Source organism: Drosophila ananassae, chromosome 3L (assembly GCF_017639315.1).
Source record: "Drosophila ananassae strain 14024-0371.13 chromosome 3L, ASM1763931v2, whole genome shotgun sequence".
Taxonomy (NCBI): domain Eukaryota; kingdom Metazoa; phylum Arthropoda; class Insecta; order Diptera; family Drosophilidae; genus Drosophila; species Drosophila ananassae.
Window position 1 is genome coordinate 16,200,515 of NC_057929.1, and position 27,360 is coordinate 16,227,874.

The 27,360-nt window shown below is 43.9% G+C and overlaps 6 protein-coding genes across 11 annotated transcripts; 3 read left to right on the plus strand and 3 right to left on the minus strand.

Annotated features, from left to right (window-relative positions):
• The first annotated feature begins 724 nt into the window (after nt 1-724).
• LOC6496471 lies at nt 725-19,708 on the plus strand. 3 transcript variants are annotated; one of them, XM_032450634.2, is made up of 9 exons: nt 725-990; nt 1,387-1,683; nt 8,952-9,010; nt 9,679-9,727; nt 13,246-13,468; nt 13,537-13,603; nt 17,647-18,140; nt 18,195-18,513; nt 18,570-19,708. In XM_032450634.2, exons 3-9 carry the CDS (start codon nt 8,960-8,962, stop codon nt 18,765-18,767), a joined length of 1,401 nt encoding a protein of 466 aa, XP_032306525.1. In that variant the 5' UTR covers nt 725-990; nt 1,387-1,683; nt 8,952-8,959; the 3' UTR covers nt 18,768-19,708. The 3 variants fall into 3 exon arrangements, with proteins under 3 accessions (XP_032306525.1, XP_014763848.1, XP_001960969.1); XM_014908362.3 differs by having other exon boundaries at nt 725-895; XM_001960933.4 differs by lacking the exons at nt 725-990; nt 1,387-1,683 and adding an exon at nt 7,752-7,922.
• Nucleotides 9,887-12,046, minus strand: LOC6494103. The gene is made up of 5 exons (XM_001960934.4): nt 11,779-12,046; nt 11,666-11,724; nt 10,956-11,610; nt 10,705-10,904; nt 9,887-10,638 (listed from the first exon to the last, which is right to left on the minus strand). The coding sequence occupies exons 1-5, from the start codon at nt 11,956-11,958 to the stop codon at nt 10,428-10,430; spliced, it is 1,305 nt and encodes a 434-aa protein (XP_001960970.1). The 5' UTR covers nt 11,959-12,046; the 3' UTR covers nt 9,887-10,427.
• An 84-nt stretch (nt 19,709-19,792) lies between the features above and the next one.
• On the plus strand, nt 19,793-21,014 carry LOC6496472. Its single transcript, XM_001960935.4, has 3 exons — nt 19,793-20,259; nt 20,313-20,661; nt 20,716-21,014. The coding sequence occupies exons 1-3, from the start codon at nt 19,824-19,826 to the stop codon at nt 20,900-20,902; spliced, it is 972 nt and encodes a 323-aa protein (XP_001960971.1). The 5' UTR covers nt 19,793-19,823; the 3' UTR covers nt 20,903-21,014.
• Nucleotides 20,904-21,727, minus strand: LOC6494102 (putative ATP synthase subunit f, mitochondrial). The gene is made up of 3 exons (XM_001960936.4): nt 21,594-21,727; nt 21,446-21,528; nt 20,904-21,332 (listed from the first exon to the last, which is right to left on the minus strand). The coding sequence occupies exons 2-3, from the start codon at nt 21,522-21,524 to the stop codon at nt 21,088-21,090; spliced, it is 324 nt and encodes a 107-aa protein (XP_001960972.1). The 5' UTR covers nt 21,525-21,528; nt 21,594-21,727; the 3' UTR covers nt 20,904-21,087.
• A 33-nt stretch (nt 21,728-21,760) lies between these two features.
• Nucleotides 21,761-25,163, plus strand: LOC6496473 (activin receptor type-1). Of its 4 annotated transcripts, none has more exons than XM_044715704.1 (8): nt 21,761-21,844; nt 22,393-22,507; nt 22,622-22,657; nt 22,758-22,833; nt 22,894-23,555; nt 23,623-24,033; nt 24,094-24,319; nt 24,376-25,163. In XM_044715704.1, the coding sequence occupies exons 1-8, from the start codon at nt 21,784-21,786 to the stop codon at nt 24,523-24,525; spliced, it is 1,737 nt and encodes a 578-aa protein (XP_044571639.1). In that variant the 5' UTR covers nt 21,761-21,783; the 3' UTR covers nt 24,526-25,163. The 4 variants fall into 4 exon arrangements, with proteins under 4 accessions (XP_044571639.1, XP_001960973.1, XP_044571638.1 ...); XM_044715703.1 differs by lacking the exon at nt 21,761-21,844 and adding an exon at nt 21,966-22,289; XM_001960937.4 differs by lacking the exon at nt 22,622-22,657.
• Nucleotides 25,160-27,340, minus strand: LOC6494101 (tubulin--tyrosine ligase-like protein 12). Its single transcript, XM_044715700.1, has 2 exons — nt 27,224-27,340; nt 25,160-27,063 (listed from the first exon to the last, which is right to left on the minus strand). Exon 2 carries the CDS (start codon nt 27,057-27,059, stop codon nt 25,179-25,181), a length of 1,881 nt encoding a protein of 626 aa, XP_044571635.1. The 5' UTR covers nt 27,060-27,063; nt 27,224-27,340; the 3' UTR covers nt 25,160-25,178.
• Nucleotides 27,341-27,360: the final 20 nt, after the last annotated feature.

The window sequence follows — 27,360 nt, forward strand, 5'->3', positions numbered from 1 at the left end:
TCAAGCCGTTGAGGCAATCAGCCTTAGTAGCTGCGTCTATATATGCCGTCATCAAGGTGTTCTGGTGACAGCCCACACATTTGGCCATAATTGCAGCGAATGTCTTGACAAGTTATGAGCAGAATCTGGCCACCAGTTCCGAGAGTATAGATGTAAAGCATATAGAGGTATAATTAAATGTTTTTTATGTCTACTTATTTTTAAAAGTTTCAAAACTTTATTAAATATAAACCTATATTTTAAAGCTCTTTGTCTTTAATATTTTATGTATTTTTTATATTCCATTCAAAGTACTATTTCTCAAAGTGTAGTATAGGGCCCTAGAGACATGGGATGACCACAGCCCATACCCCTAATTATACCGCACTCATTAGAAAGACAATCCCGGCCCGTAGGTGTAGGAAAGGAAGCCACCGGAGCGTGGCCCTCAGTCGCAACTATTTTAGTTCCAAACTACTGTAAGTAAGTATATCTATCAAGTGCAACTCGACTGGTCGCAGCTGGGTGTTGCTGCTGAAAAGCTGCCAACAACACCAAGTCTCGAGTCAAAAAAAAAAATATAATACAAAATATTGAAGCAGGAGTATAGTAGAGAGTAATTTTTAAGAGCAAGTTCAGAGAATTGCTGCCGTCTTGCCAATTACTCCGAAACCGCCATGCGACGCCACTCCGAATCTTGGCAAGACCGGTTGTTGGCCAGACGTCTTGACTATTTTACTCGGAGTGCGAGCACTAGGCTTCGCTTTCGGGCTCTGACAGTCTTGGCCAGGTTGGTGTGCGAGACACAACCATATCGCTAACGAAAGCGGATCGCACGACAGATCCGACCCGCTCCGCTCCGCTTCGATTCGATTTCGATCCGATTCGATTCGATTTGATTCGTAAACATATTCGAGTGCGTGTTAGATTTTAGAGTGAATTAGAATTTAAGAGTCCGTTTACCCTGTTATAATTGGATCGTGCTAACGAATTGGAAACGGCATTGCCTTGGTTAAAAAGATTTTTTGATTTGGTTTTTGAGATTTTGGAAAAAAGCTTAGTTGCGGCTGTTGCTGTTGTGTGTTTTTGATATTTTTTCGTGTTTTCTGATTGTTGTTGCCCTTGGGAAATGATTAAGCTCGACGGGTGGTTGAACCGAAACAGCAAAATACGTGCTGAATGATTTGTGAATCTTTTGAATATTTCGCGTTGTTTTCTTCGTAGTGTAGGGGAAGTGTAAAAGTGTCGGAAAGTTTGTTGCTTCAGTCTTTTGTATCGCGGTAATAGCAGTCAGGAGCAACAACAGCAACAGCTTGGATTATTTGCCACAATTTGCTAAGGAGACTTTGCTCTCTTAGCCGCTCTTCGATCTCTTTTAAAAGTCTCTTATTTGTGTAATTCCCCCAGCATTAACATGTAAAACGAGTGTTGGCCACAAAACGAAAAAATTATAGAGGAAGCCCGTTAAAAAATACATGCAAAAAATATACAAAAAAATAGGAAAATCAATTAAATGCCTGCCGTAAAAGCTGAAACTCATGTGAAACACAATTTTTGGAAATATATTTAAAAAATCATCATCATCGCTTTGGGCAACCAGTTTAAACCATAGCAAAATCGCGAAAACAAGCAAACAAAATATAAAAAGACAACGGGCCACATAACTAATTGGATTACGCAAAAAGGGCGAAATTGGACACAGAGGTGAGTGGTAGATCCCAAAAAAGAGAAAACCCTCAAAATCATGCACTTTTCAACATTCAACAAAATCAAAGCCTTGCCGTTTGCAAAAACCCAAAACCGAAACAGCTTTAAAAGATGACTTCATAAATCGCCAGACGCTGTGGATGTGCCAAAAATCCATCAGCCAAACCGGTTAGCTGCGTTCGAAATTCGTGGAATACTTGTACTTGGGGGGGCATCAACTGAACTGGGAGATGAGCCATCTGGGAGTAGTGCAATCGGTTTTCTGTGCAAATGGAATGGTCTTTATCTGCGTTTCTGCAGAAACAAAACTGTCCCCATCTACATGGATACATCTGAACCTGTTTGCCAAGGTTGACTCTGTGGCCAAAATTGGCTGCCAAGTTCGCCGGCAAGTTACATCATCTGATGGATGGCTGGGGACACAAATATGGCTAGGATGGCGTGGCTACTGAGACTGTCTATTTAAACAGCCACATCACGGACATCCGTCTTGCATCCGCTTTTTCCATTTTCCATTTCCCAAATCCCTGTTTTCATTACCAATACCCATTCCTGGATGTGCGCGGCATAAGTAATGTGTCATCGACTATACCGGGTGGATCCATTCACATTTTCCTCACAGTGTGTGAGGCTATTATGAAGTCAGAATCTTTTGCTAATTGACTGACCCAACATTTTTCCAATTCCCCCCAGTGTATCATTTATGTGTGTACCTGGGAAAAGCTTAAAGTTCTACATGAACCGACACACGATGACTTTTTAGCACTTCTATGGAAGATCTAGCCATCCGTACAGGTCTGTAATTATGTTCATTTTGTCGGTGGATGTGGAGGTCGTGCGAGTTGGCGTCTAAAGAAGCAATTAGAAAATTTGATTGATGGAGGTCTGTTTCCATTGACCCATCCCGAGCCGACACTTGCATCATCCGCGGGAACTGGGGATGGGAACTCTCAGCAGCAGCCTTTCCCTTTCCCGGTGATGCACGACCTATTAATTGGTTAATTTGTGGTTTGTTAGCTATCAAAATATTGTCTGGCCAATGTAATGGTCTTTATGTGTGTTGAATGCAACGCCTTTTGTTGTTAATAATTGCATTTTTGACATACGCTTGCCGGAGGGTCGCCCATCCATCCAATTGCCCCCACAAACTTCTGTCTTATATTCCTCAAAGTAGTCGGTTCTCTCACCTGTGGGCTGTCTATTCTCGGAATGCCATGTTTGAGAAACGCCAACGCAAGCGTAAAATTTGTATAATTAAAAGGCGAATCCGAGCTCGAGTTGCTCGAATACCAGTTTCTTAGCGAGCGTGTAGTTAACTTGTTTATATAACAGCCTTAAGTGACCTTGAAGCGGGCACAAAATAAAAATGAAGACGGAAAATATTAAAAGCATTGTGTGTATGATTTTGATGGCTCTGAGTTTGAGGCACTTAACTGCGAGATATAAAGACCAGACTTCCTCTCACTTCTTCATCGGATAATGTTTCGAAAATTATTTGAATACTGAACAAAAAACATGCAGATTCGGGAGTTCATGAACTAAGCTTTTAATATATGTGTGTGGGCATGTCCCGCAAAGGTGGCTTGATTGATTTATAATCTTTTGCCGAAGAACTGACAAAGAAAGCACCAAAAAGAAGAGTTCATTCAACCAGGCTAAGACCTTTACAACGTTAGATTTGCCGCTTTTTCGTATTTTCTGCGCACATATTGATTTACAGTTGGAAACGAATGACTTAGGCAACGAACTTGGGCCTTTGGGTGAATTACTCATACGACTCGTTGGCGCTTGTCACTAATTATGCAAAAACCCAAAAAATGTTTCTTGTTGCTTGTGGGTTTCGCTAGCGAAAGGTGTGCCCAAGTCAGTTGTGAGTCATATGCTGTTTTTTTTTGCTCTCTGGTGGCCTGGACAATGTGCATTGGGTATCGTGTTTGTTTCTTTTTTGTTTGGCCAAAATGAAAAGTCGTCTGGCTAGTTGATTTGCTCGAACTCCAGCCAACTCCCCCTTGCTTGGCCATGTCAGCCGAATTAAATCAACATTGGCAAACTAAAGCGGTCTTAAATGCAGGCTCTTAGACCAACCCCACGCAAAAAAATAAAAGAAATAAAAACCAGCAACTGCAGTTGGATACGAGTTTATACAATTCATTCCGAAACACTTTCAAATCCATGCCTTAAATGGGGTGTGGCAGGCCAAGACTTTTGAACTGACTTTAGTTGGACTTCTCAGACCTCATTCTCTGAGTTTTCTCAGAGAATATTTAGGTAATTAAATTTTATAGTTTATATTTATGAGATTTTCCATCACCTCCAGCTATGTTCCTCCCCTATTTCGAGCCATATATGAGATCATTTACGTAGAATTTCAAGCCAAGGAAACTCGGATAAAGTTATTAAAATGAGGATGAGGTCAGAACTGGGTGCTGCTGCTGGTAATTAGCAATGCCCGTGTCTCCGCCCATCAAGCGATTTCCTCCAACCAGCAGAAGCTTATGCATTTAAAAACAAAAAACGAAAAGCCCTCAATAAATTGGGTTTTAATGACGTATTAGCCTCATGCTCAGCCTGCTGACCAGCAGTAGCTGTTGCCAATGTCGCTGGGAGCCACCATTTTAAGTACTTCTAGACACAACACCAACAAAATACGTCAAGAAACCTGAAGTCGAAGCAAAAACGGAACTACAAAAAACTAGTTTCGGCTCTGCCTTCAGGCCAGGCAAAAAATACGAAAAAAAAATGTACAAAAAACAGCGGGCTACAATGGGCGCCGAGTCAGAAAGGCAAAAAAAAAAAGTAAATGGCTTAAACTGAAATATTGTAGACCCGGCTGATAAAAATCAAACACATTCATGTCTACGGCTTAGCTCAAGTCACGTTCAATGCGAATTTCTTTGCTGTTTGTTTGTTTCGTTTATTTTTTGTTGGCTCTTTGTATTTTTGGCCAAAAAATAGCCGCAAAACTTGTAACCCACAAAAATTAGGCGTCAAAATACGAGAGAGAAAATATATTTTTAGGCTGAGCCGCAGGGTACCTACATACATTGTTAATGTGGTTGCTACTTTTGTGGGTGTCCAATAAGCAGTGGCGTTTGCATATTGCCAGTCAGCGTTTGAGCCAAATTGGACAACTTGACAAATCCACATGGCCGAAACGGAGAAGCTAACCATTTGCAGAGAACTTATATAACAGCAACGAGCTGAAATACGCAATACGAATTGGCCATCTTGTGGTCTCACCCAAACTTGGTTCGCACAAAATGTGGCAACCCGTCAACGTCTCCACGCTCCAGTTTGGAGCAGCCACTGCGTTGCGTGTGGCAACAACCAGGTCAGCGCAGCATTTTGGCCAAGAAGGTGGGGTCAGGTCTTCCTCCCTCCCTCTCTTATTTTAATGATGCGCCTGTCGTCTTCAAATTCTCACATTTAACTAATGGCCAATTGTGGCCAAAAGTCAATTAACAAAGGCCGGTCTTGCTGCTGCTGTTGTTGTTGGCCAAATCAAAATCTATAAACGGAATCGGCGTTGGCGTTTATTGCAATTGGCCAACAGCAAATTAAAGCATTGTTAGCTCATTTGTGTTTTGTTGAAATGGCGGAGAAAAATACAATACACTGCGACGGCGGCGACGACGAGACAATTGCAATGACCTTGACGCGATTGCCAGGTAAAACACAGTTGGTTCCGATTCGTTGACTCCACCTGTGATTGTTTCCACAGGGAGCTGGAACGGTTAGCATTTCCCAATCAAATGTCAGAAGCAAATCTGACAACCTTGGTTAGGTGATAAGTTATTGAATTAGAAACTCACAACAGAATCTAACTTCTTATTTGTCAAATTTCATTTTTTAAATAGATAGTCGGATTAATTTGATATGAAATATTGCCGCACAATGATCTCATTGTTTTGTTCGTGCAACTAATTGTGTGATCTTCGCATTTAAAATTCTAATTTGAAGTCGAAGCGCCTGCATACACAAACAGGTGAAAGTCGTTGCCTCAATTGCCATTGATCTTTTGGGCTTGATTAGCACGCACCGAAGACCCCTGGGCTTTAGAAGCAGTCTTTTGGGTAAAAGTAAAAGCTAAGACCCGAAATCAAACATTAAAGCCAAGTCTCTGACCCCATTCGAACTGTAAAAGAAACAAAACAAAAAGTAGCCGCGCTGCGATTGTGCCCTTTTTGTTCGACTCGTCTTTAATTACCATCATTAAGAACAATGCGGGACAAAGTCGGCATTGCATCTTCGGAATCCTCAGCTACATAGGTCGGTCTTTAAGGCCACATAACCCGGCCCCAAACTTACTTTCTATGGCAGCGAAATTGCAGCAAAATTAGCTTTACGCATCGCTATGCTGATTGATCACATTATTATGGCCAGATGGTACGATGAGAGAGATGTACGACGGAGATCAGAGATTTCCCATTTTAATGGCAAACCGCAACCGAAAGTTGCTAGAATCCCCCGCCGAAACCCTCGTTCCAAATGGGTCAGGCCACGTTAGTGTAGTATTGTGGTTAATATCGCTACGTGTGCGAGTGTGTGAGTTGTGTGCTTAACACAGATTCGTTGTGATTTTTGCCATTGCCGTTGGCCAACTCGCATTGGAACCAGATCTGGAGAGATCTCCAGCGATGGGAGTCGTCAGATATTCTAATTGACTAATTTCCTAACATTTCAAAGTCGAGCCAGAAAAAAGGGTTCCCAAGATTAATGCGAAGTTATGTGGATCACCTAGATTTTGGGGTTGATGAACGATCGAGATCAACAGGAGGTCCGTTCCCTTTGATTGGAGTGTTTAGTCTCGCACGGCCCAGATAATTTAATGGCCAATTAACAATATTTGGCTTGGCAGCAATTTTACGCACAGTTACGCGCTTTTTTCATACAATTTTCCAGCTTATATACTCTTTTCCCAAGCAATTTTGCTCAAGCAGAAAGCCGTAAAGCTAAGTGTGCATTTCAAAAACTATATAACTAACTATTTTTTTTTTTGCATACCTTTACCCAGGTATTTAAACACAAATAAATTACGTTAGAGCTGGCGGGAAAAAAAGTGGAAACACGCGAGGTCATTTTGCCGCCACATTAACAGAGCATATACTTCAATGAAAATGCAATTGTTTAAACTTTAAATAAATAACACAACTTTGTTGGCTCGTCGTCCGCGCAAAACCCATTAAATTTATTCAGTTGCACGGCCCATTTTGTCAGTGTTTGTTTAGTTTTTAGTTTTTTGTTTCCAGTTTGGTGCTGTTTAAAATGCTTTTTTGAAATGTGTGTCAAATGAATTCAAATCGATACTTGAAGTATCGCCGTTACAGGCGACTGCACATGCCATCGATCGATCGAAGAATGAGTCACTGAATGGAAAGGAAATTATATAATTTATATTCTAGTCTGGAGTTCTGGGGGCTTCGTGTGGGGAATCCCAAATCCCAAAGGAAATGAGCTGCTGTTGCAGCTGCAAGAAATGCTAAGCCATGTACCACTGCAATCTCTATCATTTTCTGCCCCAATTCGTTGCCATTTCCCTTATCACTGATCGCAGATAATTGAAGGTCAGCCGTAGTTCCCATTTCCATTTGGCATTAGGTTTTATTTTCTCTTACTCTATAATTTTTTTTTTTGCGAATTTCCAACTGGGTAACGAGAGCAGATGCCAATCAAAGTCATTATTCATAATGTTCGTTGGCGTGCTGCGTCGCATTTTTTCCCTCGACTCCCCGAACTGACTGTTTTTTGCCTGCATGAGCTGCGTTTTCAATTTCAGTTTGTTTTTTTTTTTTTCTGTTTAAGCCCGCTTGCGTCATTTGGCTAATTTTAGCTAATTTGTTGCAATGCCAGTGGAAGTACGCGCTCTAGCATTGTCGCTGTGGGATGTTGTTAGCCGGCTGGCTTGCCAATTTGCATTTGGCTTTGAGCCACGTTTGTACCCGGTTGCTGGTTGCTGGTTACTAGCTGTTAGCGGCTGCGATCTCCAATCCGTTTATTTCTGCTCATTGTTCAGGAAGTGTGGGGCCACCACACCACACCACACACTTTTGACAAATTGACGTGTGCTCAGTGCATAATGCCAACAATTTATCAATTTCAAGCCATATCTATTGACCCAATTTCGTGTTTCTTCCCGTGCCGTATGCTGGCGAACCAATTTCAATAACAACCAGACTCCCAAAGAGATTACAGCTTTTGGATAATAACCCGGAGTCTTTCAAGCTGTATCTATATCGGTATATATCTTGTATTTTGTATCTCGTTTCGGGGTGAGTGGATCGGGCTGGACTGGATTGGATTGGAGTGCTAGTGGATGGTTGCTGGTCTTGTGACATCATCGCAATCGCCGTGTGTGTTTGTCTTGCCGTGAATGAAGTGTGTTGGCAGCAACATCGGCTCCGGTATAAACAACAAATCATTATCGCCTCTCGGCCATCAGCGTAAGCTGATTGTTGTTGTCTTGAGACGCCCAAGATAATGATCGAAATGCACTGGAAAAAGTTCGTGGAAAATGGGTTATTTCTTAACTTGGTTAAGAAATGTTCTTCTATGTTTCATACCAAAAAGATCTCTGAAATTTGGTTTTATTTTGATTTTCTCACTCATGTATCATAAAACTAAAGAATTAAATATCCTCTAAAATCAAATATTTAGAACTCTTTAAAAAGATAAACGACAAGAGAAGTAATACCTTCTTTTTCACCGTGTCCTAACCAACCCCATTGAAGTCTTCCTGGCCATGACTGGACTGTTATGTTCTCACCGCTCGACAGGAAGTGTAAAAGCGTTTGTCACGGGTTATTGATATGTCTTTAATATCTCGTAATACTCCGGCTTCTGGAGCTCCCGTCTTGAGCAAGTTTCAAGGCGGAAGACAAAGTCATCCTCCGATGAGTTGCATTTGACGGATGTTTGTTTTGTTTACATTGTGCTCGATCTGTGGCATCTCGTGGATTCCACAACAACCTCCTTGATGTACCGTTTGCCGATGTTAACCCATTTGCAATAAGCCCGCACGCGAACCAACATTTCGGCTGGGCCGGGGCTGTCTTGACCCAATTGGCAAACAGAAAGTTTGCCTTTGGGCCACGAAATTCATTACAGAATTGTTGTCTTCGAGTGATTTAGCATAATCCGTTCGATGCGAGGTATCTTTGTTTGGTGTGGGTGTGAAACCGGTTCCGAACTTTGGGTTTTTAACTATTTGCCAAGGTTTTTGCGATCCGCATTAATATTGAAATTTTTCTCTCATTTTTTTTTTGCAGGTCGCACTATGAAGACTGCCACTCCAATGGACATTTTGTACACGGCGCTGCACTTAATCGTAAGTATTCGACGGGTTCTCTGGGTCCCTGTTCCAGTTCCAGCGTCATCGAAATGGAAAATTGGCAGAATGTTGGCCAAAAGACATCAATCAGCCGGCGACCGCTGAATGACAATTGCATGCCAATGCGATTAACCTGGATATGAGAGTTGCTGGCAATTGGCCTCCTCCGTATGCTAAGCGCGATTCCCGCCAAGTTGCCAAAAGTGGCACAACTCCAGCTGACTTGGCCTGGTCCGTTCTAAGCACTAAGCCGCTTGGCCCCGAACTCAACCTCGTCTCTGATCAGGTTCCGCGAATGGCTCTCCTGGGCTCTGGAGGCTCAACTCTAACCCATGATGCTGGCGAAAGTTTTTCGCCAAGGCTTCAGAATCGTGAGAATATAATGCCTTGCCATAAATGGCCTGCCGGCGACACGAAAACGAAATTTCCCTCGAACATTTCCACAGCTTTTCCACATTTCCCTGCACTTTAATTAAAGCAGCTTACTGGCGATGGATTAGGCCGGCGACTTACTGTCGGCTTGCGGTGATTTATGTCAGCGGTTGGGGGTCGAGAATCGGGAGTCCGGAGTCGGAGTCGAGAGCCGGGAGAGCCATTCGATCGGATGGTCTAATGCCTATATGCCAACTATGCTAATGAGTGACTTGTCTCCACTTTCTTTGCAGACAATCGCAGCTCTGGCGGCGCACGCGGCGCAGATTCCAACGGCAGTCAGTGAGTACATAAATCTATCTATTAGGACGCTAAGCCAAGTTCTTTGGGCCTCGGTTACAGGCCAATGAAAGAGGGAAACGCTTTGGAGAAAGGGGCTTAAAAATCCCATGAAAATAAACACAAAGACCGCCGATTAATTGGTTTCAAAGTGTTGAATAATTGGAGGTTCAGAGAAAAGAGATTATATTTGAAAATTTCTATAAAAAATAGCTTAAACCTAAATACTAACCGAAACATTTACTAAACTAATCAAGGAAGTAACTTAGTTTGTTATCTAATTTAATTTGTCCTGGTACATTATCTAAAAAACCTCTAGACTACGAAGAGTGTTGCTATTCCTGCCTTCCAATGAAGCATTAGTTCACCCCCAAACTATTACCCAATTAGTTATAAACTCCGCTTCAATCCCAGCCAGCTTTTCTTGCCATTGTTAAGTAAATGCGCCAAGTGTGCCATTGCGGCTCGCTGTTGTCTCTTCGGGTTGCCAAATCTCCTGACTGTTGTTTGGCCAAAGAAACGGCCAACAGGGCAAACAAAAGTCTGTCTATTTAAGCCGCTTTGGCCGTTCAAGCCTTGCCTGTTTTAATGAAAGGCAGCCGCGTCGGCAACTGCCCAAATATTGCGGCACACTTCCTTCTGGCTTTCACATTGCGTTTTGCTGAATTTTGAGAGTTGGCGGGTTATTGGAGACCTCCATGACCTAGGAGTCAAGAGGCGGCCTAGGCGGCGAGTCGTGTAGCGACTCCAGGTAGTCTAGGAACTGCTGGTAGGTGAAGAACTGCCCCTGGTTGCCCGCTGGCATACGATGGTACGGACACCGTGGATTGTATATCCAGTTTCTCTGCTCCCCCAATTCCAAATCCTGATCCACTGCGCACTGCGCCAAATCGCATACCTCAGCGGAGGTGTAACTAACGATGGAATCACAGTGATTACGGGCTTTTACTTTAGTTATGAAATTATTTATGAAAACATACACGAACACCTTGTAGACGGTCCTCACGATTTTTTTGTTCTTGGAAATGACATCGAATACCTTGGTTTGCTGTTCACCAACCAAAAATCGGAGGAAGGGTGGCGGCAGCAGGAAGAAGCGCACACATTCCATTATCTTGTGCAAGTAGACTTCCCTTTTTTTCCAATCATGGCTAAGCCACCGCACTCCAGACATGAATATCTAATGAAACTGATTGAAATAAATGTCATGAGATACCTCCGAAGACCTCACCTCAATTTCACTGTTCACACCCACATTGTTCATGCTCAGCAGCTCTCGAACCGAATGTAGATCTAATTCCACAAATTCCTTGGACGCCACCAGGTTCAGGAAGAAGTCACCGATGCGGGATATCATGATGTTCTTGAATGTGGGTATATCCCAAGTATAGGCCTCCAAAAACAGAGCAAAAGCTCGACTGCCATTTATATTAACATCACTGGTTATCTTCCAGCAAAATTCCACCAATTCCTCGATGCCCAGAAACTTGGACGCACTGTATAATTCCACCAAACTACATTTTGGCTTTTGGAGTTTCGATGTGTTGTCCAGCATCCAGTTGTAGATGACATAAAAACTAGAAGGTGTAACTTTATCGGCGGGCAAGTGGACTTTCTGGACATTTATATCATGGTGGTCCCGAAAGTATTGCGAGTGCAGTTGCAAAACAGTGATATGACAAATAAATTTATATTTTCCAACATAGACCTTAAAGGCTCCGGTAGCGGGATCACCGAGCAGGCGAAGGATGTGGGTGCCCAGCTTAGTTTTCTTCGGTTGTTTGCATTTGAGATTCTCATTACTTGGGGTTTTGATGGGCAAGCAGCTAAAGGATTTGTTCAAGGGGTCCTCTTCCATGGTGACAGTTTCAGTGGAGGTGAAGGAACTAAAGAAAATAGTTGGATATATTTTTAATAAGAAATTGGGAGTATAATTCATACCTGCTACTCTCAGAATCCTCGTCAAAAGTTGCATCACTCAGCTTCTCAGTTAATATAAGCTAGAAATTCGGATAGTTAGCTTCAGATAGAACAAGTATATTATCCTTTATTACCTTTGGATCTGAGACCTTTGGCTTCACCTCGACTGGACAGAAATTGGTAAACTTTTTCTTCAACATATAGGCCCCAGTTATGGCAGCAGCCAGTTCAGCGGCAAGTGAGTCCACTGCCTTCTTGTCAACCAAGTCGTCTTTCTCGTCCCAACATGAATCCACATCTGTTGCAGCCTCCATGTTTAATTCTACACAAAAAATTTATTATAATTGGCAATTTACATAAAAATTACGAAGTTTCTATCTCATAAAGTAAAAAATGAAAAAAATGATTTAGTTCTACGAGGCTGCCAGGGTACAGAAATTCAATTTTCTTTGTACTTTGTACTTGGCGTGTAAGATCGAGGGGAAAAGATTCTTGGAGAAGGGTAATTTATGCGATTCATTGTTACCTTAGTCTAGTTTGTTCTATTTGAGAAACTGCAGTTCGGCTCGCCTCTGGAGACCATAAAATTATACATAATAGAAAGCCATTAAATGTTTTATGTGCCAGGCAGCCGTCGACTGGATGGGATTCCAGTAAGAAACCGGCTTGAGTGCCACGATGGCCGTGTTGCATGCAATTACTTTGCCCAAGAACCGCAGTAAGTGATGCGAAATGCTGCAAGGTTCGTTGAACCAACTGAACCCGACCGAAGGCGGCGGCATCCCATCGGGCCACATCGCATCCCATTCCGGCCACAGTGTGTATACAGTCAGGGCGAACGTGCTCGGATTTGGCTCCGATTCGTGTTGCTTTCTTGGCCAATTGTGTGTGTGCTGTGTTGTGTACCTTCCTTTGGGCCCATTGCCACAAAAAAACGAAGAAGCGTCATCAGCTCTGAGTTCTTGGCATTGCAATCCAATGTTGCTTGTTCAGAGCAGGAAATGCCAAGATCACAGAGCCCAACCTAATCCCGGGCCATGTCTCGATCTGGCCACTGAAGTTCAAGGAACTTGCAGCTGGAGCTGGAGTGGCATCGTGGCATCTTTCTAATGGCCACAAGGCACCTACCTCGCTTCTGTGCCATGTTTGCGCCCCATGTTGCTGCTGATTTTTCGATGTTGCCGCTTCAATGGCTTTTCAATGTCAGGAGCGAGCACTGAAAACAATTTGGCTAACTTAGTTTCTAATAATAACTACTTCTCTGTAGCTAGAGTGGCAAAAACTTTGTCTGTGTACCGGAATTTTTTGATTTAGTCTTCCGCATGCTGGCTTGGAGCTTCAGTCTCTTACTAAATACTGCTCCCATGGGCCATTGTTAGCTCATGACTTGGCCTAACGGATCTTGAGGTTGCTGCCGCTGGTGCTGTTGCTGTTGCTGTTGCAGTTTATGCAGCAGATGCAACATCCTCGTTGCCACAACTAACTGTTATTTTCCAGCTGCGCAAACAGTCCATTTTTGGGAGTGGGCCTATCATGAATATCTTCTGTTTGCATTTTATAATTCGTGACATTGCGTGATTTTCGGTTTTTTTCTTTCGCAGAGGATGCCCAGAGCTCGCTGAGTGAGGCCATTGAAGCGGCGGAGGCGGAGGCCACGCCCACACTGAAGGCTATCATCGAGCCGAGTGTGCGGATCAAGTGCCTGTCAGGTTCGATGCTGATCACGATCAAAGATGCTCCTCCGAACCACGAGACGGGCCTGTTCAGTGGAATGATCTACCCGAAAGGTCTCTCCAAGAACTCCACATGCCTCAGCGAATACAGGTGAGTAAGCGATGGCAGTTTCAAATTGGATCCTCGACTTTATCTGCATTAATCCGTGTTCCTTGCAGAGATCATGTGGGTTCCCTGCGGTACAAGCTGCCTCTCAGATCTTGCAACACGATGCCAAAGGAAACGGTAAGTCTTTTAGCTCTAGAATTTCATTGGCCTCGCGAGTCAACGAACCACCATCACACGCACCCACTCATCCGAATGGCAGATGTCAGGTGGTGCTGGTGGTGGTGTCATGTCCAAGCAAACTTGTTCTACCATTTTGGCATGCAAATAAAAAACTGAAAATTAAGTTTATAGACATATAAGGCAGCTGGGGACTCATTGGTTACAAGGTAAGGTCCATAATGCCTCGATGATTAGTCAATTGAAAGGCCAGCTCACGCACCTTTTGCGGCTAAACTAATGATGCGATTTGATGGCTCCACGAAATGTCCAACTAAAATGGCAGCCATTTGATACAGTGGATGGTCTTAAGAACTTACAACTCATATATGTATTTCCCAATTAATAAAAATAGTTGAGCTTAAGAGACTGTGGGATTAAGAGATGTAGAATTTTGTTAAAGAAAGCAACTGGTTGATGAGTAAGATTAACATTTCGCCATAGTTGGCTTGGTTGACAACCAGTTTTCTTAGATTTAGTTGATATTTTTGATCTGAACCGCCCAAGCAGGCATGACAAGCTGTCTCCCATGTCCCTGTAAACGATATCGAATGATCCAAAGGCCGGCCAAGATGTGCCATATAAATTTCATCCGACTCGCTACGGTGTTGGGTCTGTCTAATACGTATATGGCCCCCGTCTTATTTATTGGCTCATTCATTCGATCGATTCGGTCGATTCGGGCACAACAACGGACTGTGTTTGTGCTGGAATCAGATTTTGAAATCTCAATTAGCACTTAACCGGGCTAAATGCGGGCTGCAGCTCACGCATCAGCGGCATTTTTATAGCCGCTGCGGCTGCCACAACGACGCGTATAAAGTCCGATTGTGATACATATTAATGTTATTTTCTCGGCATTTATGGAGCCAGAGCGTTTTGTAATTTGTGGCTGCTGTTTGCCGCCATTAGTTGCTTTTTCCTTTCGCTCGATCGGATTGACACAATTTTTCGCATTACAAATGTTAATTGCAGTTACGGCAGTCGATGCAATGTGGCAACAAAGCCACTTGCATTTAAGAACAGCAGCTGAAATAGTGTTAGGCAACAATCAATCACAATTTAATGAAAAAGAAGCTTACGAAGACGACTACAGATTCTTAAGTTTATAGCCCTTTCAAAGCCATTTTCTTAATCAACCCCTCAAAATATTTAAGTGCAAAGCGTATCTCATTATTTTTTACAACCAGTGTAGGCACAAATTGCATAAATACACACTCAGAGTATATAGCACGTACATAGTATTCTTCGCATATTTCGAGTTTGTTGCCTGAGTCTTTTGTATTTTCATTGCTTTGTCCTTCGCCGCCCTGCCTCATTGTGTTGACCCAAACAATTTACGTTCGTAGTCCGTTCAATAATTCAGAATCAGTAAATATTATTTTGAGCCAAGTCAGTACTGGAAAATCAACAGAGACCGTCCAAGGCCGGGACAGGGAGATATTTTTTTAATGTTTGTCATTAAACACGATGAGCAGGTCTCATCCAGCGTGCAACTCACTAATGGCAATCGCTTGCCAGCCATCCTGTCTTACGTCATAGTTGCGATGAGCTCATTGCAGTGTAAAAAGTCGCGTGACAAGCCACCGCCACATCTGCCACTGCCATTGAGTGGCATGGGGATCGGTGCCCAGAGCCGGAGCCGGTGATGGAGTCGGATCCGAGGGTCGAGAGTGCTGTGAGCTGTGCGCATGTCAAGCATAATTAAATCAGCCACGAACAGGTACTCGCAGGGTCGCCAAGGGTTGGGGTCTCCCGCCACCAACAAACACAATATTTTTAATTAAATTTTAATTGCTGCCATCTTAGAATCAGAAAGGAAAGATTTAATTAAAAACAATTTTACATAGCTCAGCAAGTGCTTTGATTGATAATTCAATAAAGGTGATTGGAACATTACGTTTTGTTAAGTAGATTGTTGGAACACCTAAGGATCTCAATAAGTCTAGCTTACCTCACACAAGTGAGGCTTTCAATTAAAAATAAATTGGTTTTGCTCATCTTAGAATCCGTGGGCTTCCTTCCATTAAAAACAATTTTTCATAGCTCAGCGAGTAAGCCCGTTTCACAGCAAAATCAATTTGTTCTGACGGCTTCGACGTTGGCGGTTGGTGTGTTTGGCTGGTAATGCGTTCGTTGGCCGCCAATGTCGGCGGATGACCATGAAAAGGCCAAAAGTGTACAAACATGTAAGCGCTTTATTGACGATATTGATATTTTAATGCCGCTGCTGCTGCTGGTGCTGCCGTGTTTGGATCGAAGGTCAGTTGGTTGGTCGAAATGGAAGCAAATGCGTGGGAGAATCCAGCACGAACCTGTTTTCGGATGCACAGTGACCATAATAATTTTAGCTCATTGGGATGCCTTTTTTGACACTTTTCCTACCACCGTTTTGTGCGGAGAAGTGTTATAATGACATAATAGGTTTTTCTACCGTTAGAACCCATCCCCCAACCAACTGCCTCTTGTGCTGGAAATCTTAAATGTCACTTTATTATGCTTTTTATTGGCCCATTGTCTTGTGATGATGATGCCCAGATGCTGGGACGCTGAGAACCGACACTTGAACATAACTGTCAACGGTTCTTAGAGACTTAGAGGGGCAACAAAAGGAAGCCCCTCCCCAGTCTTTCTTTTATTTAGTTTCTTGGCCATTTCTCGTCTTGTTTTAAGTCAGGCAGGCAGACACACAATCATCAGAGACAATGCCAAGCGACGGAAACTCGTTGAGCAATAAATCGCACACCAGCTGCGTCTTAAAGCCAACTTCTTCTGGCCGATTAATGCCCCGGCTATAACAACAAACATCGGGGCTGGCAATTAAGAATGCCTGCCGTTAAAAAGAGAGCCCACTTAAGCGAAGAACTTCCGTGCCCAAATCTGTAGAGACCCAATTACAAAACTTCCGAGCTGCGAGCCACCGATGTACTATACTTCTTGCCTTTTCCTCCGACATTACCTTACCACCTCACCTTCCTAGCAATCCGAGTGCCAAAGCCGGCGAGTGTGTACTCGATTTGTTTCTGTTGCCTTTTGGAATTAGCACAATCGCCGATGGGCGAGAACCGTTAGAAGAACACTGAAAAAAAAGTAATAAATATTGAAGAGAAATATTTAAAAAAAAGTAGGATGATTTGTGGTTTTTTGCAAGTCGTATTTTCTCTCCAAACATACATAATTGGGATCTATCTTCTATACTTAGTATAGAGTATATTTAAAATATATAGTCCTCAATATAAAAATCTTAAAAAGACAAACCCTACTGTGAACTACCAGGAAAAGTAAGACTGTAAGCGGAAAAACACTTGCTTGAGGAAATTGCATCATCAGAATTCTGGGACTTTCCATGTTTCATTGTAACAAGTACCAATTAAAATTCATCATGCAAACTTGGCTAATTTGCGAGGAGATAAGGCCCATAGGTCTCCTGGCGGCTAGACGTTACACCTGGCTGATCGGCTTTAGCACCATTCTGATGGCAACATCAGGAAGTGCTCCATAGTAGCCCCAAGACACCACTTGCTATTTAGTGAAGTCTGTCTCTAGATCGCACATTCAACTTCCAAGCGATTTCTGGACGCAGCCGAGCGTGAATCTCTGAATGCATAATGAGAAGAGGCCCCGCCACCATTATTCTCGGGTTCAAGTCACTGATATCTACGGCTTCTTAGCATTAGATTCAGCCGGTAACCAGAGGTAACCAGTGGCCAGTTCCACAGCTGAGCCACTGAATCGGGGGCGAACGAGTTTGTTGTTTAAGTCTTTTGTCAGTAGGTGGTAATTCAATATTTAAAATTATACTATAATTCCCATTTGAATTTATGTAGCATGAGGTGAAGAAAGTTTTCATATCTTGTTAGGTTCTTGAATTTTAATTTTAGGTTTTCTTTTTTACTATAATAATTTATATATCGTGAGTCTTAACTCACATAATAACAATGCCAGTGGGTGTTAAATATAATGTAGCGTATAATTATGGTTCTAATTGGATTCATTTTTTCCAGGACGATGGTGGCATCGAGTTCTTCAACACGATTGTGCTACAGCCTCACCTGAAGCTCATCACCGACCTGGGACGTGGCTACCACGTTCGCTGCGCCTACAAGAGTCGTGATGCTGCCATCAAGCCCAAGAAGCATCTGCGTAAGCATGCCCAGAAACCGCAGGCCTTCCGCAGCGATGATCGACGGGACTATGGGCGATCGCTGGACAAGCAGCAGGACGACGATCTGGATGAGGAAGATGTCTACGATGCGAATGCACCACAGACACAGCAGGAAGAGGAGGATGATGTGACCAACAACGAAATACCCATGCCCGGTTGCCACATGAAGATCTACAACGATGAGCACAAGATCGCGGACGATGTGAAGATTGGTGATCCCCTGACCATTGTGATTAGCATCGATAAGCAAAAGGTTTATGGACTCCATGTGACCGATTGTATTGTACGTGATGGTCTGGGATGGGGAGAACAGCGACTAGTGGGCGAAGATGGGTGAGTTGTAAGGAAAAACTATGTAACGAAAACTAAACGAATTTTTCACCCTAGCTGTCCCATGGACAACGAGATCATGGGCCAGTTCAACTACACTGAGGACCGTTTGGCTGCCAACGTCACGTTCCCAGCTCACAAGTTCCCTTACACCACTTCCGTTTACTACCAGTGCAACGTAAGATTGTGTGCTCTGGAGGATCCCACGTGCCAGGAGGCACCTCTGTGCACGGGCAAGCGTCCCAAACGACAGACATCAGTTGATAGCAAGGAGGAGGACGGTCTGCCCGCCACCATTGAGGTGTTCTCCGGTCTGTACGTCAACGAGAATGAAAACTCCAACGAAAGCGATGATGATGCAGTGTACAAGGAGAAGGTATAGGCTTTAGAATAATCTGAATCAACTAAGAATAAATCGAATCTGTATTTCAGACCCTGGACGATGCCTTGTGCGTTTCCCAGCGAACTTTCGCCATAGCCATTGCCATCGCCGGCCTAATCCTTATGCTGGCCGTGGTGGCCGCTGTTCTTTGCATCATGGCCCGTCGCAGCACCAAGACGGTGTCCAACTCGGGCAGCTCCATCTACAGCGGACCCTACACGAACACTGCCTTCTCACACAGCAGCTAAACACACGCATAGTAGTTTTGTGTCCTCAAACACAAAATTTTAAAATTTATATTTTTCCAAATTCAAAAAACACTCAAAGTGTTTCAAAATCAGAATGTAACCGGGACGAGATTCGGTCGCGCAGGTGCCGCTGCGGTAGTCAACGATTGTGAGAATGGGAGCCACTTAGTCTGTAAGGATGCAGGTTGCAGATGCAGGAAGCCGGAGTTGTCCAGCGACTGTCCATAGGATAAGCGTAGTCATAGTTTGCAAAATGTCGTGCAGAAATTACCGGGCAATAGTTCCATGGATATATACCAATTGCCCGCTAATGTCGCAGAGCTAACCAGGCCTCCAGCTATTGGATTCTGATCGGCTCTGTTCCGCACAGTCGGTGTTGGACTCGCCCTTCTTCCAGACACTTCCCGACCTCCACTAGACCCCTCTGACCGCTTTTATCCTAACTTAATCACTCGAACTAACAACGAATGCAGCAGCCGACGCTCAGGTGATATTTGTACTCGTATCTAAACTTAATGTCTAACTTTTATTCATAATTTATTAATTTATCGGATGCCTAACTGCCAAAGGTCCAAACAAAACACAAGCCCAGAACTCCTTTCCCTCGACACTCTTAGTAGAATTTCCTGAATATTTTCTTGTCATTGTTTTACTTATGTAGGCAGAAGCCCTTATTAGACAGCAGCCGTCCCGAGCAGCCACATACTACATATACAATATTACTATATATGATATGATAATGAACTATATACATATGGCAACAGTTCTCAAAACTAAAATTAGGCCTTTGCACAGCTTCAATCGAGCATTCTGACTCCGAAGTGGAATGCTCCTCTGGAGCTGTCCAATTTACGCGAATCCATTCATATTTTAAAGCTCAATTTTAGTGTTACCTCTAAGTTAATATTAATCATTGAACAATAAACTCAAATTGACTATAATTAAGGGTGTTTAATTTTGATGGACACTTGTGTCAGGTGGTAAGAATAGCGACTACAACATACTGCAACAAGTCAGTTACGATTCGAGCATAGATGGAATTGGTTTGCTATCCAAATGTGGTCTTTTCTTTTTCTAACTATTCACATATTTGTGGGAATCACAATGGGCTCCCTGAATTGTCCAACTGAAAATTCACATCCACTCAAGTTTCATTTGGTGCGGCAATGCCAAAGAGCTTCGGCGCATGATGCACTTGCTCTGGAAAATGTATCTTCTCTAGAGGAGTGCGCTAATCTGGCTCAAGAATTAAGAGGTCTAGCCATAAACTATGCACCTGGAGGTCCCAAAAGGACTATTAACATATTCGAGGCCAGGGTATCAACAAACGTGACCGAAAAACAGAAGCACATACGAAGCCGATTGACAGTTTTTGAGCAGCCGGGTGAATTTTTCAACTGTCATGTGCTTCAGTGTCCGCAAAATACAAGCTTCTCTGGAATGGTAAACGACAGTCGCTTTGATTACTACAGCTTATATGGCAGGCCAACAGGTTGGTACTAAATAATACACAAATAATTCTAACCTAATCGAGATTTGGATTAGTTCTTCAAAACTACAGTTGCGTGCCCGAGGTGGGCCTATTTGTGGTGTATACACAACCTAGCGGTTATCTAAACGCTTCTTTGAAGTGCACCAACTCCAGTGAGTTTACAGGCAGCCTTGCCCACATTGCATCCGAATCCCGCACGTCATCCTTGGCCCAATGGCTTCTGGACTTTAATAAAAAGACTCCAAGTAGTGTCCAACCTGAGACAAATGTTTTCCTTGCCTATGTTGGTTTGGCTTATAACCGTTCTACTTCCCTCAATCCTCTGGACTTTAGGAACTCACAGCAGGAGAGTCTGAATTGCTTCTTGTATAGAGCCTGGGCTGTAAATCATCCTCGCTTGGGGTGAGCGTAAGACACGAAACTTACACAGTATATTTTATTTATCTTTCAATGCAGCTCTGAGCTAACCAATGCCAGCTGCGTGGCTTTGACGCCCCAAGGCACTTGGCAAACACTGAATTGCGACAGGGAACTGCCTTTCATTTGCGAAATCCATACGGCAAAGACGTCTAATGAATTGGACCAACCTGATTCCCAACTGGACATCGGGAAAAATGCGGTGCTTGAGTGTGACAACTATTGAGTCTCGGGGAGCAGCTCTGATATTCGCAGCCGTTATTTATTAACTTAAGCAGTTTTCGAAACACAAAAGCCAAATGTATAGTATTAATTGTAAAGTGTTGGCCCTGTTCTCGCCTCAAGTGTCTTGCCCTTGTAGTGTGGGTAGTATGGATCGAGAGGAGAAAATGGAGGCAGCACCATCAACGCTTAGTGGTACTTGTAGTTCCTGTGGTGCTTCAACTTGGTGTAGTTGATCAAGTAGAAGAACGTCATGCTGGCGACGGTCAGCTGGAAGAAGGGAGCGATACCAGCGCGCTTGGGGAACACATACTTGTGCTGCCAGCGCCACCAGGCACGGCTCACGGCTCCGGCAACTGCTCCGGGGGTCTTGTTGCGGCGTCCGAGCCAAGCGCCCAACTCACCGAGTTTCACTTGTCCGAAGGGAACATCGGCTGCGAAAAAATTATATAAATTGGTTAGAATCTGGGTAAGAGAACATAATGTGCCAAGGCAACTGCCGCAAAACGTTGCTCCAAAAATTACGTAATTTCGCGAATTCACATACCTTTGCCGTAGAAACGGGCAGGGTCGTAAGGCCCATGCACCTTTGGGTTGTACTCAGCTGGATAGTCCCCGAAAGCCATCTCGCTGATAGGATTTCAATATATATTTTTACAATATTTCTTATGAAACGAAAAATTATGCCTACTTACTCGTTCTCTAACAGAGGTGCAGAAACATCGATGTATCGATGTTTTCTATTTCCTAAACTATTGATGTTTTATTGACTATCGATGTTTGGCTCACGAAATGTAGTATTTTTTACTTTTAGTATTTTAGGTATTTTATGGCTGGGGTTTTTAATGGTACGGCCCCACTGGACCCCAGAAACGGAATGGAGCAATGGAGTCTAATTTTTTTTTAGTTTTTCTATTGTCATTTTTAATATGCAATAATGCGAGAGGTACGACTAAATCGGTATAAATCGCTCATTAAGTAGATCGAGCACCGCAGACAATCTGCAAAACGTGAAACTGGTTTCTGTAAGAGGCGTAACAGAGTGATTAAAAATTGGCTGTTGTGTGTGTTTTTGACGGCCCTGATTTGTTTTCATATGCTACGGTTCTAGCCAATTGTGCTGCGTATTTAGTTCAGCAAAGTGTTAAATTCTAATAGTGGACTGCCAGTGGATGAAACACTACGTTAAGAGACGAATGCACGCATTATATAAACGGATTCAAATGCTGTCGTGGGCGTTCGCAGCATAAGTGCATTTTCTTAATGATTTGCCCACGCACACAGCCGTACGCGCGAGTTCCGTATGTATACAGAACTTGGGGCTAAGGATGTGTGCGTGAGGGTTCCCTCGCGGCAAGTGTGTGTGTACTTCTGGTTATACTCTATCAGAGGTTGTTATGATTTGATAAACAGACTGGGACATATAAATAATTCAAAATTATACTTTTCTAAATTTAATCTAAAAACTATCCTAAATCCAAAATACACTTTCAGCTGAAATCGACCGACTGCTGGAAGAGAATCAGGAAATAGATATGGAGCTATCGGGCCATTTAAATGGCAAGGAGTTTCCGGCCGGGCCACAGAACTCACTACAAGCGCATCCCAGGTGACTATTCTTTATAATTAAAGACTAAGCTTTTCATTAGCCGCCTGCGGTTCAAAATTGCCTTATTGCTAACCATTCTACTGCCCATTTACCATGCTGCTTCTCCTTATCCAGGAGACACATTAAGAGTAAGCGTCGCATGAAAAGAAGGTAACCGTTCTTTTAGGCTAGCATTTCAGTGGCTTTTCATTTATTGTTTTTATATTTATTTAATTTGTAGAACTCTATTAACCAGACTTTTTTTCAACAGATACAAGTGCTACTCGTGTGATCCACCCTGCCCAGATCCTTTTGAGTTGGCCCACACCTGCCAGAATGCCGTTCAGGTGAGCTCCTACTGTTATTTTTAATTACTTCCTCATATTAATGTTATTTAATATTTTTAGTGCTGGAAATCTCGCACCCGAAATGCGGATGGCCAGGAGCAAGTGTCTCGTGGCTGCACCACTTCGCCGGACCAGGTGCCTCTCATCTGTAACCAGAATTCGCTCAATAAGCTCAACGGACAGAGCAAACGAAATACTGCCAAGAATCGCAATGTAGAATGCTGCACTGGGGACTACTGTAATAAGGGAGATTTTCCCGAACTGCCGCCAATGATCAGCAACGACGTTACGGTCATAACAGCAGATACTAGTAATATAAGCAAGATGTCGGCTGCTATTTTGGGTCCGTTCTTGGTCATCACTCTGCTGGGTGCGGTGGCCATCTATTTCATTCGGCGCAGTCACCGAAAGCGCCTCGCCGCATCACGAACCAAACAGGATCCCGAGTCGTACCTTGTTAACGATGAACTCCTACGTGCCACTAGCGCTGGCGACAGTACGCTTCGCGAATACCTGCAGCATTCGGTTACTTCTGGATCCGGGAGTGGGCTGCCTCTGCTTGTGCAGCGCACATTGGCCAAGCAGGTCACCCTGATAGAATGCATTGGTCGTGGCAAGTATGGCGAGGTGTGGAGGGGTCACTGGCATGGAGAGAGCATCGCCGTCAAGATATTCTTCAGTCGGGATGAGGAATCTTGGAAGCGGGAGACAGAGATCTACAGGTGAGTCATATTATTGCATTACCTATTATTAAATAACAATTAAATTGTATTGTTTTGATAATTGCAGTACCGTTTTGCTCCGCCACGAAAACATTCTTGGCTTTATCGGCTCCGATATGACGTCACGCAACTCATGCACCCAACTGTGGTTGATGACTCACTATTACCCGCTGGGCTCGCTCTTCGATCACCTGAATCGCAACGCACTAAGCCACAATGACATGATCTGGATTTGCTTGTCGATAGCCAACGGACTAGTACATTTGCATACAGAAATTTTCGGGAAACAAGGAAAGCCAGCCATGGCCCATCGTGATCTGAAGTCGAAGAATATACTGGTCACCGCAAATGGGAGCTGTGTTATAGCCGATTTTGGATTAGCGGTAACCCACTCACATGTGACGGGACAATTAGATTTGGGAAACAATCCAAAAGTTGGCACCAAACGGTACATGGCTCCAGAAGTTTTGGATGAGAGGTAAGGTTTCACCTGTTTTTTTCCCACGAAAGAGTAACTTTAAATTGAAATCTTTTACAGCATTAATTTGGAATGTTTTGAGGCCTTGAGACGCACGGATATTTATGCTTTTGGATTAGTTCTTTGGGAGGTTTGTCGCCGCACAATATCGTGCGGCATTGCCGAAGAGTATAAGGTGCCTTTCTACGACGTAGTGCCTATGGATCCCAGTTTCGAAGACATGCGCAAGGTGGTGTGCACGGACAACTACAGACCCTCCATTCCCAACCGTTGGACTTCGGATTCTGTAAGTAAATGGACCACCTATCGGTTTCAATAAGTAATCTCTCCTTTCTTGATCAGCTACTGGCTGGGATGTCTAAACTAATGAAAGAGTGCTGGCACCAGAACCCCAACGTGCGCTTGCCAGCGCTGCGCATCAAAAAGACCATACATAAGCTGGCTTCCGCAGACGAAAAGATACGACTGGACTTTGATGAAGTCTGCGTTTAGTGGTTGTAGTCTTACCTTTAGAAATAAGCGACTATTTAGATTTAGTAGCTAGGCTAGCTAGTATAAGAAGCATTCATTGACGTTTCCCCACTTGCATTTTCACTCACTATTAGTTCGTACGTGTATTATTCCGAGTTAAGCCAGGATCCCACGTGTTAGATGAAGATCTAGCCCAGTACAGAATCTTGACAGCTGATATCTAAAGCCGTAGATAGTTACTTTTTGTTTGAATTAACATTTTCGTTTTCGTTTTGTTTCCACTGTGAAATTAGCTAAACTTGGGTGCCTTTAAAATTGCCTTACGTGTAAATGAATTTGATTTTCGGGATATCGTTTTTATGTTTAGATGACTCTTTCATTTCATCTCCATTGTTTATCTTTCATCGAGTGCCATTTGCAGTTGAGAATTGCAAAAAGCGTTAACTATAAGCTCACTTTTTGAACTCTACACTGAATTCTTGAACTTGTCCAAGCTATGATAGAACCGTAAGCATAAGCCACACTACCAACTGACTTGCTGTCTTAGTTAAGCCTTATAGTTTAGTTCCACTCGCATAGAAGCATACACTTACTTGTATATTGTACAAAATGCAAGCTAATTAAGTTTAGTCTAAATAAAATACGCGATTACGCATTAAGTTGGTAAAACCATTTTATTGATCTGGCGTCAGAAGACGGAAGGTTTCGTCGTTTTCTTCGTCCAAAAAGAGTAGTCGGAAAATGTCATTAAAGAAGTCAGGATAGTAGTCGCAAGCTCTCTTGCAATCGGGGGTCCAGTTGATCTCCAGGAGCTGAGGCTGCATGACTTTGTTATCCTCGTCCGTCCAGCGCAGCATTATGTCCGCAGCATACAGAGCCCGGGACTGGGCGCACGGTGCTAGTCCGCACGGAGGATCCGCCTGGCTGGCACACTGTAGCACCTCGTAGAGCATTGAACATATACGTCGCTCAAGATCAGTCCAGGCGTTGTCTGGATACTGTTCCTGCCACAGTCCTAGGAAGTCCACGCACTTGACATGGTGCAGCTGCGCCTCTTCTTGGTAGTTCATAACGGTGTAGTGCTTCTCGTAGTCGTCGAACTGGTCCAATGAGAATGGATGATTGGCAAACCGGAGGAAAAACTTGCGATGAACATAAGCCCTTAAGGGTTTCACGCTCTTGAGGAGGATTACATAGCGAATGTCGAACTTCACGGGCTCATCCAACTCTTCTCGCTTGAAGAGAACCGGGCGCTCAATGTACTTTTGTGCAATCTTTGGGCCCGTGGCCGGCAGTCTAACAATCTGCTTGATGTTGTCTGTGATGTGGGTGTCCAGTCCGCGAGCCAGATTCCAGGGCTTGATGATCCAATGATTGTCCAGACCCTTTGCGGCTCTGGCTTGGTAATAGGAAGCAAACTCCCTCAACTCTGTGGACAAATTGTAGGTGGTGGGTAGCCAATCGGGATAGGTATCCAGGGTGAGGCTATTGTGATGCTCCTTGGCGGCCCTGCGACCCACTATGCTGAGTAGATCTTTGATAGTGATCACGTACTCAAAAGGAAACTGATTAATAAACTTTCTGGGAGACTGTTCGCTAAACTCCTCAAAGGTTTTGAAGTGATGGGTGAGCCACAGGACATCGGCCTCTTCTTCGTTGTTGACTAGAATAAACTCTGGGGAGGTAAGATGCTTCCGCACCACCTCGTACTCGGCGAAGACCTTTAGAGGATCACAGCGGGATCCCACAGGGACAAGATCGGTATTTTCTTTGGGATAGGTCTCTGGGATGTGACCGCTGGTAAAGTAATCTGCGCGAGGCTCCACCTGCAAGAAGCTCTCATCCGTGAGGTCAGCATCCCTCCACGGTAATAATAGAGCGGCTCGCTGGGGTGCATCTTTGGAAACGTATTCCACCACATCACGGGTAACCTGCTCACCAGCCTCGCAGTTCCGGATGGGAAACAGCACGCTGTATGTAGTCTGGCTGTTCATGTGGAACAGTGGCACCAGTCGGAAGTTGGGGTCGTCCGAGTGATTTACCGCCGAGCCCACTTCGTCCATTACATACCAGATTGGCTGCCGCTCCTCATCGGACAGTCCCTCAACTCCGATGGAATAGGCATGGCAGTACTTCCACAAGCGCCGCAAGATTCTTTCAATGCGATCCGGCAGTTCCAAGTCCACGCCGGTAATGGCCGACATCCGATCCCCCAGCTGCGGGTACTGCTCCAACTGCTGCCGGGCACTGTTCAGCCGGAAAGTCCAGGCATGGTCAATCAAATAAATAGCCTGGGGATCGGTGAACTTGATCCCTTTTTCACTTGCCACTGCCAAAGCAAAAATAGGATTAGGACTGTCGTCGTCCTGGGCAGGATTCTGTTCCTCGTCCTCGTCATAGTCGATCAGCATAAGCTGCAGGGCCTCGCCGGCATCAAAGGTGTCGGTTGATAGCTTCCGGTAAAGAGCTGGCCAGAAGTGCACCGGAATTGCCGAGGACTCCAGCTGCGGCTTGTGCAACGCCACAAATTCGTTGTACTTATTTATGCCGTCCATGCCGCTTGAAGAGAAAAAAGAGAAGAAATAAAACGTTGGAGCAGGTCCCTTTTAAAGTGACCGTACTCTTGGGGAGGTCTAGGGAGGCGTAGCTCTGCTTCTTCTCTATGGCCTCCAGCTGCGAGAGATTCTATTTATAGGTGGCCATCTGTATTAAACTTTACCTTATTCGGAATCTACAATTTTAAAAATTTGCTTATAAAAATAATAAAATTATGTCCTTTTAACCCGTTTCCCCACCCCCAGAAAGGATCTCGAAACCCCTTTAAAGAATCCCGTAAACAACAGCTGTTTTGCTATC

What these genes read in the sequence shown, in the direction of transcription:
- LOC6494102 (XM_001960936.4), bottom strand. Translation starts at nt 21,524, where the DNA reads ATGGCTTTCGGGGACTATCCAGCTGAGTACAACCCAAAGGTGCATGGG. An exon ending in TGCCCGTTTCTACGGCAAAG is followed by an intron (nt 21,333 to 21,445) that starts GTATGTGAATTC and finishes ATTTTTTCGCAG; the next exon opens with CCGATGTTCCCTTCGGACAA.
- LOC6494101 (XM_044715700.1), bottom strand. Translation starts at nt 27,059, where the DNA reads ATGGACGGCATAAATAAGTACAACGAATTTGTGGCGTTGCACAAGCCG.
- LOC6496472 (XM_001960935.4), top strand. Translation starts at nt 19,824, where the DNA reads ATGTGGTCTTTTCTTTTTCTAACTATTCACATATTTGTGGGAATCACA. An exon ending in CTTATATGGCAGGCCAACAG is followed by an intron (nt 20,260 to 20,312) that starts GTTGGTACTAAA and finishes GATTTGGATTAG; the next exon opens with TTCTTCAAAACTACAGTTGC. An exon ending in GTAAATCATCCTCGCTTGGG is followed by an intron (nt 20,662 to 20,715) that starts GTGAGCGTAAGA and finishes CTTTCAATGCAG; the next exon opens with CTCTGAGCTAACCAATGCCA.
- LOC6496473 (XM_044715703.1), top strand. Translation starts at nt 22,202, where the DNA reads ATGTATACAGAACTTGGGGCTAAGGATGTGTGCGTGAGGGTTCCCTCG. An exon ending in CTGGTTATACTCTATCAGAG is followed by an intron (nt 22,290 to 22,392) that starts GTTGTTATGATT and finishes ATACACTTTCAG; the next exon opens with CTGAAATCGACCGACTGCTG. An exon ending in AAGCGTCGCATGAAAAGAAG is followed by an intron (nt 22,658 to 22,757) that starts GTAACCGTTCTT and finishes TTTTTTCAACAG; the next exon opens with ATACAAGTGCTACTCGTGTG.
- LOC6494103 (XM_001960934.4), bottom strand. Translation starts at nt 11,958, where the DNA reads ATGGAGGCTGCAACAGATGTGGATTCATGTTGGGACGAGAAAGACGAC. An exon ending in CAAAGGTCTCAGATCCAAAG is followed by an intron (nt 11,725 to 11,778) that starts GTAATAAAGGAT and finishes CCGAATTTCTAG; the next exon opens with CTTATATTAACTGAGAAGCT. An exon ending in GTGTGAACAGTGAAATTGAG is followed by an intron (nt 10,905 to 10,955) that starts GTGAGGTCTTCG and finishes CAGTTTCATTAG; the next exon opens with ATATTCATGTCTGGAGTGCG.
- LOC6496471 (XM_032450634.2), top strand. Translation starts at nt 8,960, where the DNA reads ATGAAGACTGCCACTCCAATGGACATTTTGTACACGGCGCTGCACTTA. An exon ending in ACACGGCGCTGCACTTAATC is followed by an intron (nt 9,011 to 9,678) that starts GTAAGTATTCGA and finishes CTTTCTTTGCAG; the next exon opens with ACAATCGCAGCTCTGGCGGC. An exon ending in CGACTAGTGGGCGAAGATGG is followed by an intron (nt 18,141 to 18,194) that starts GTGAGTTGTAAG and finishes TTTTCACCCTAG; the next exon opens with CTGTCCCATGGACAACGAGA.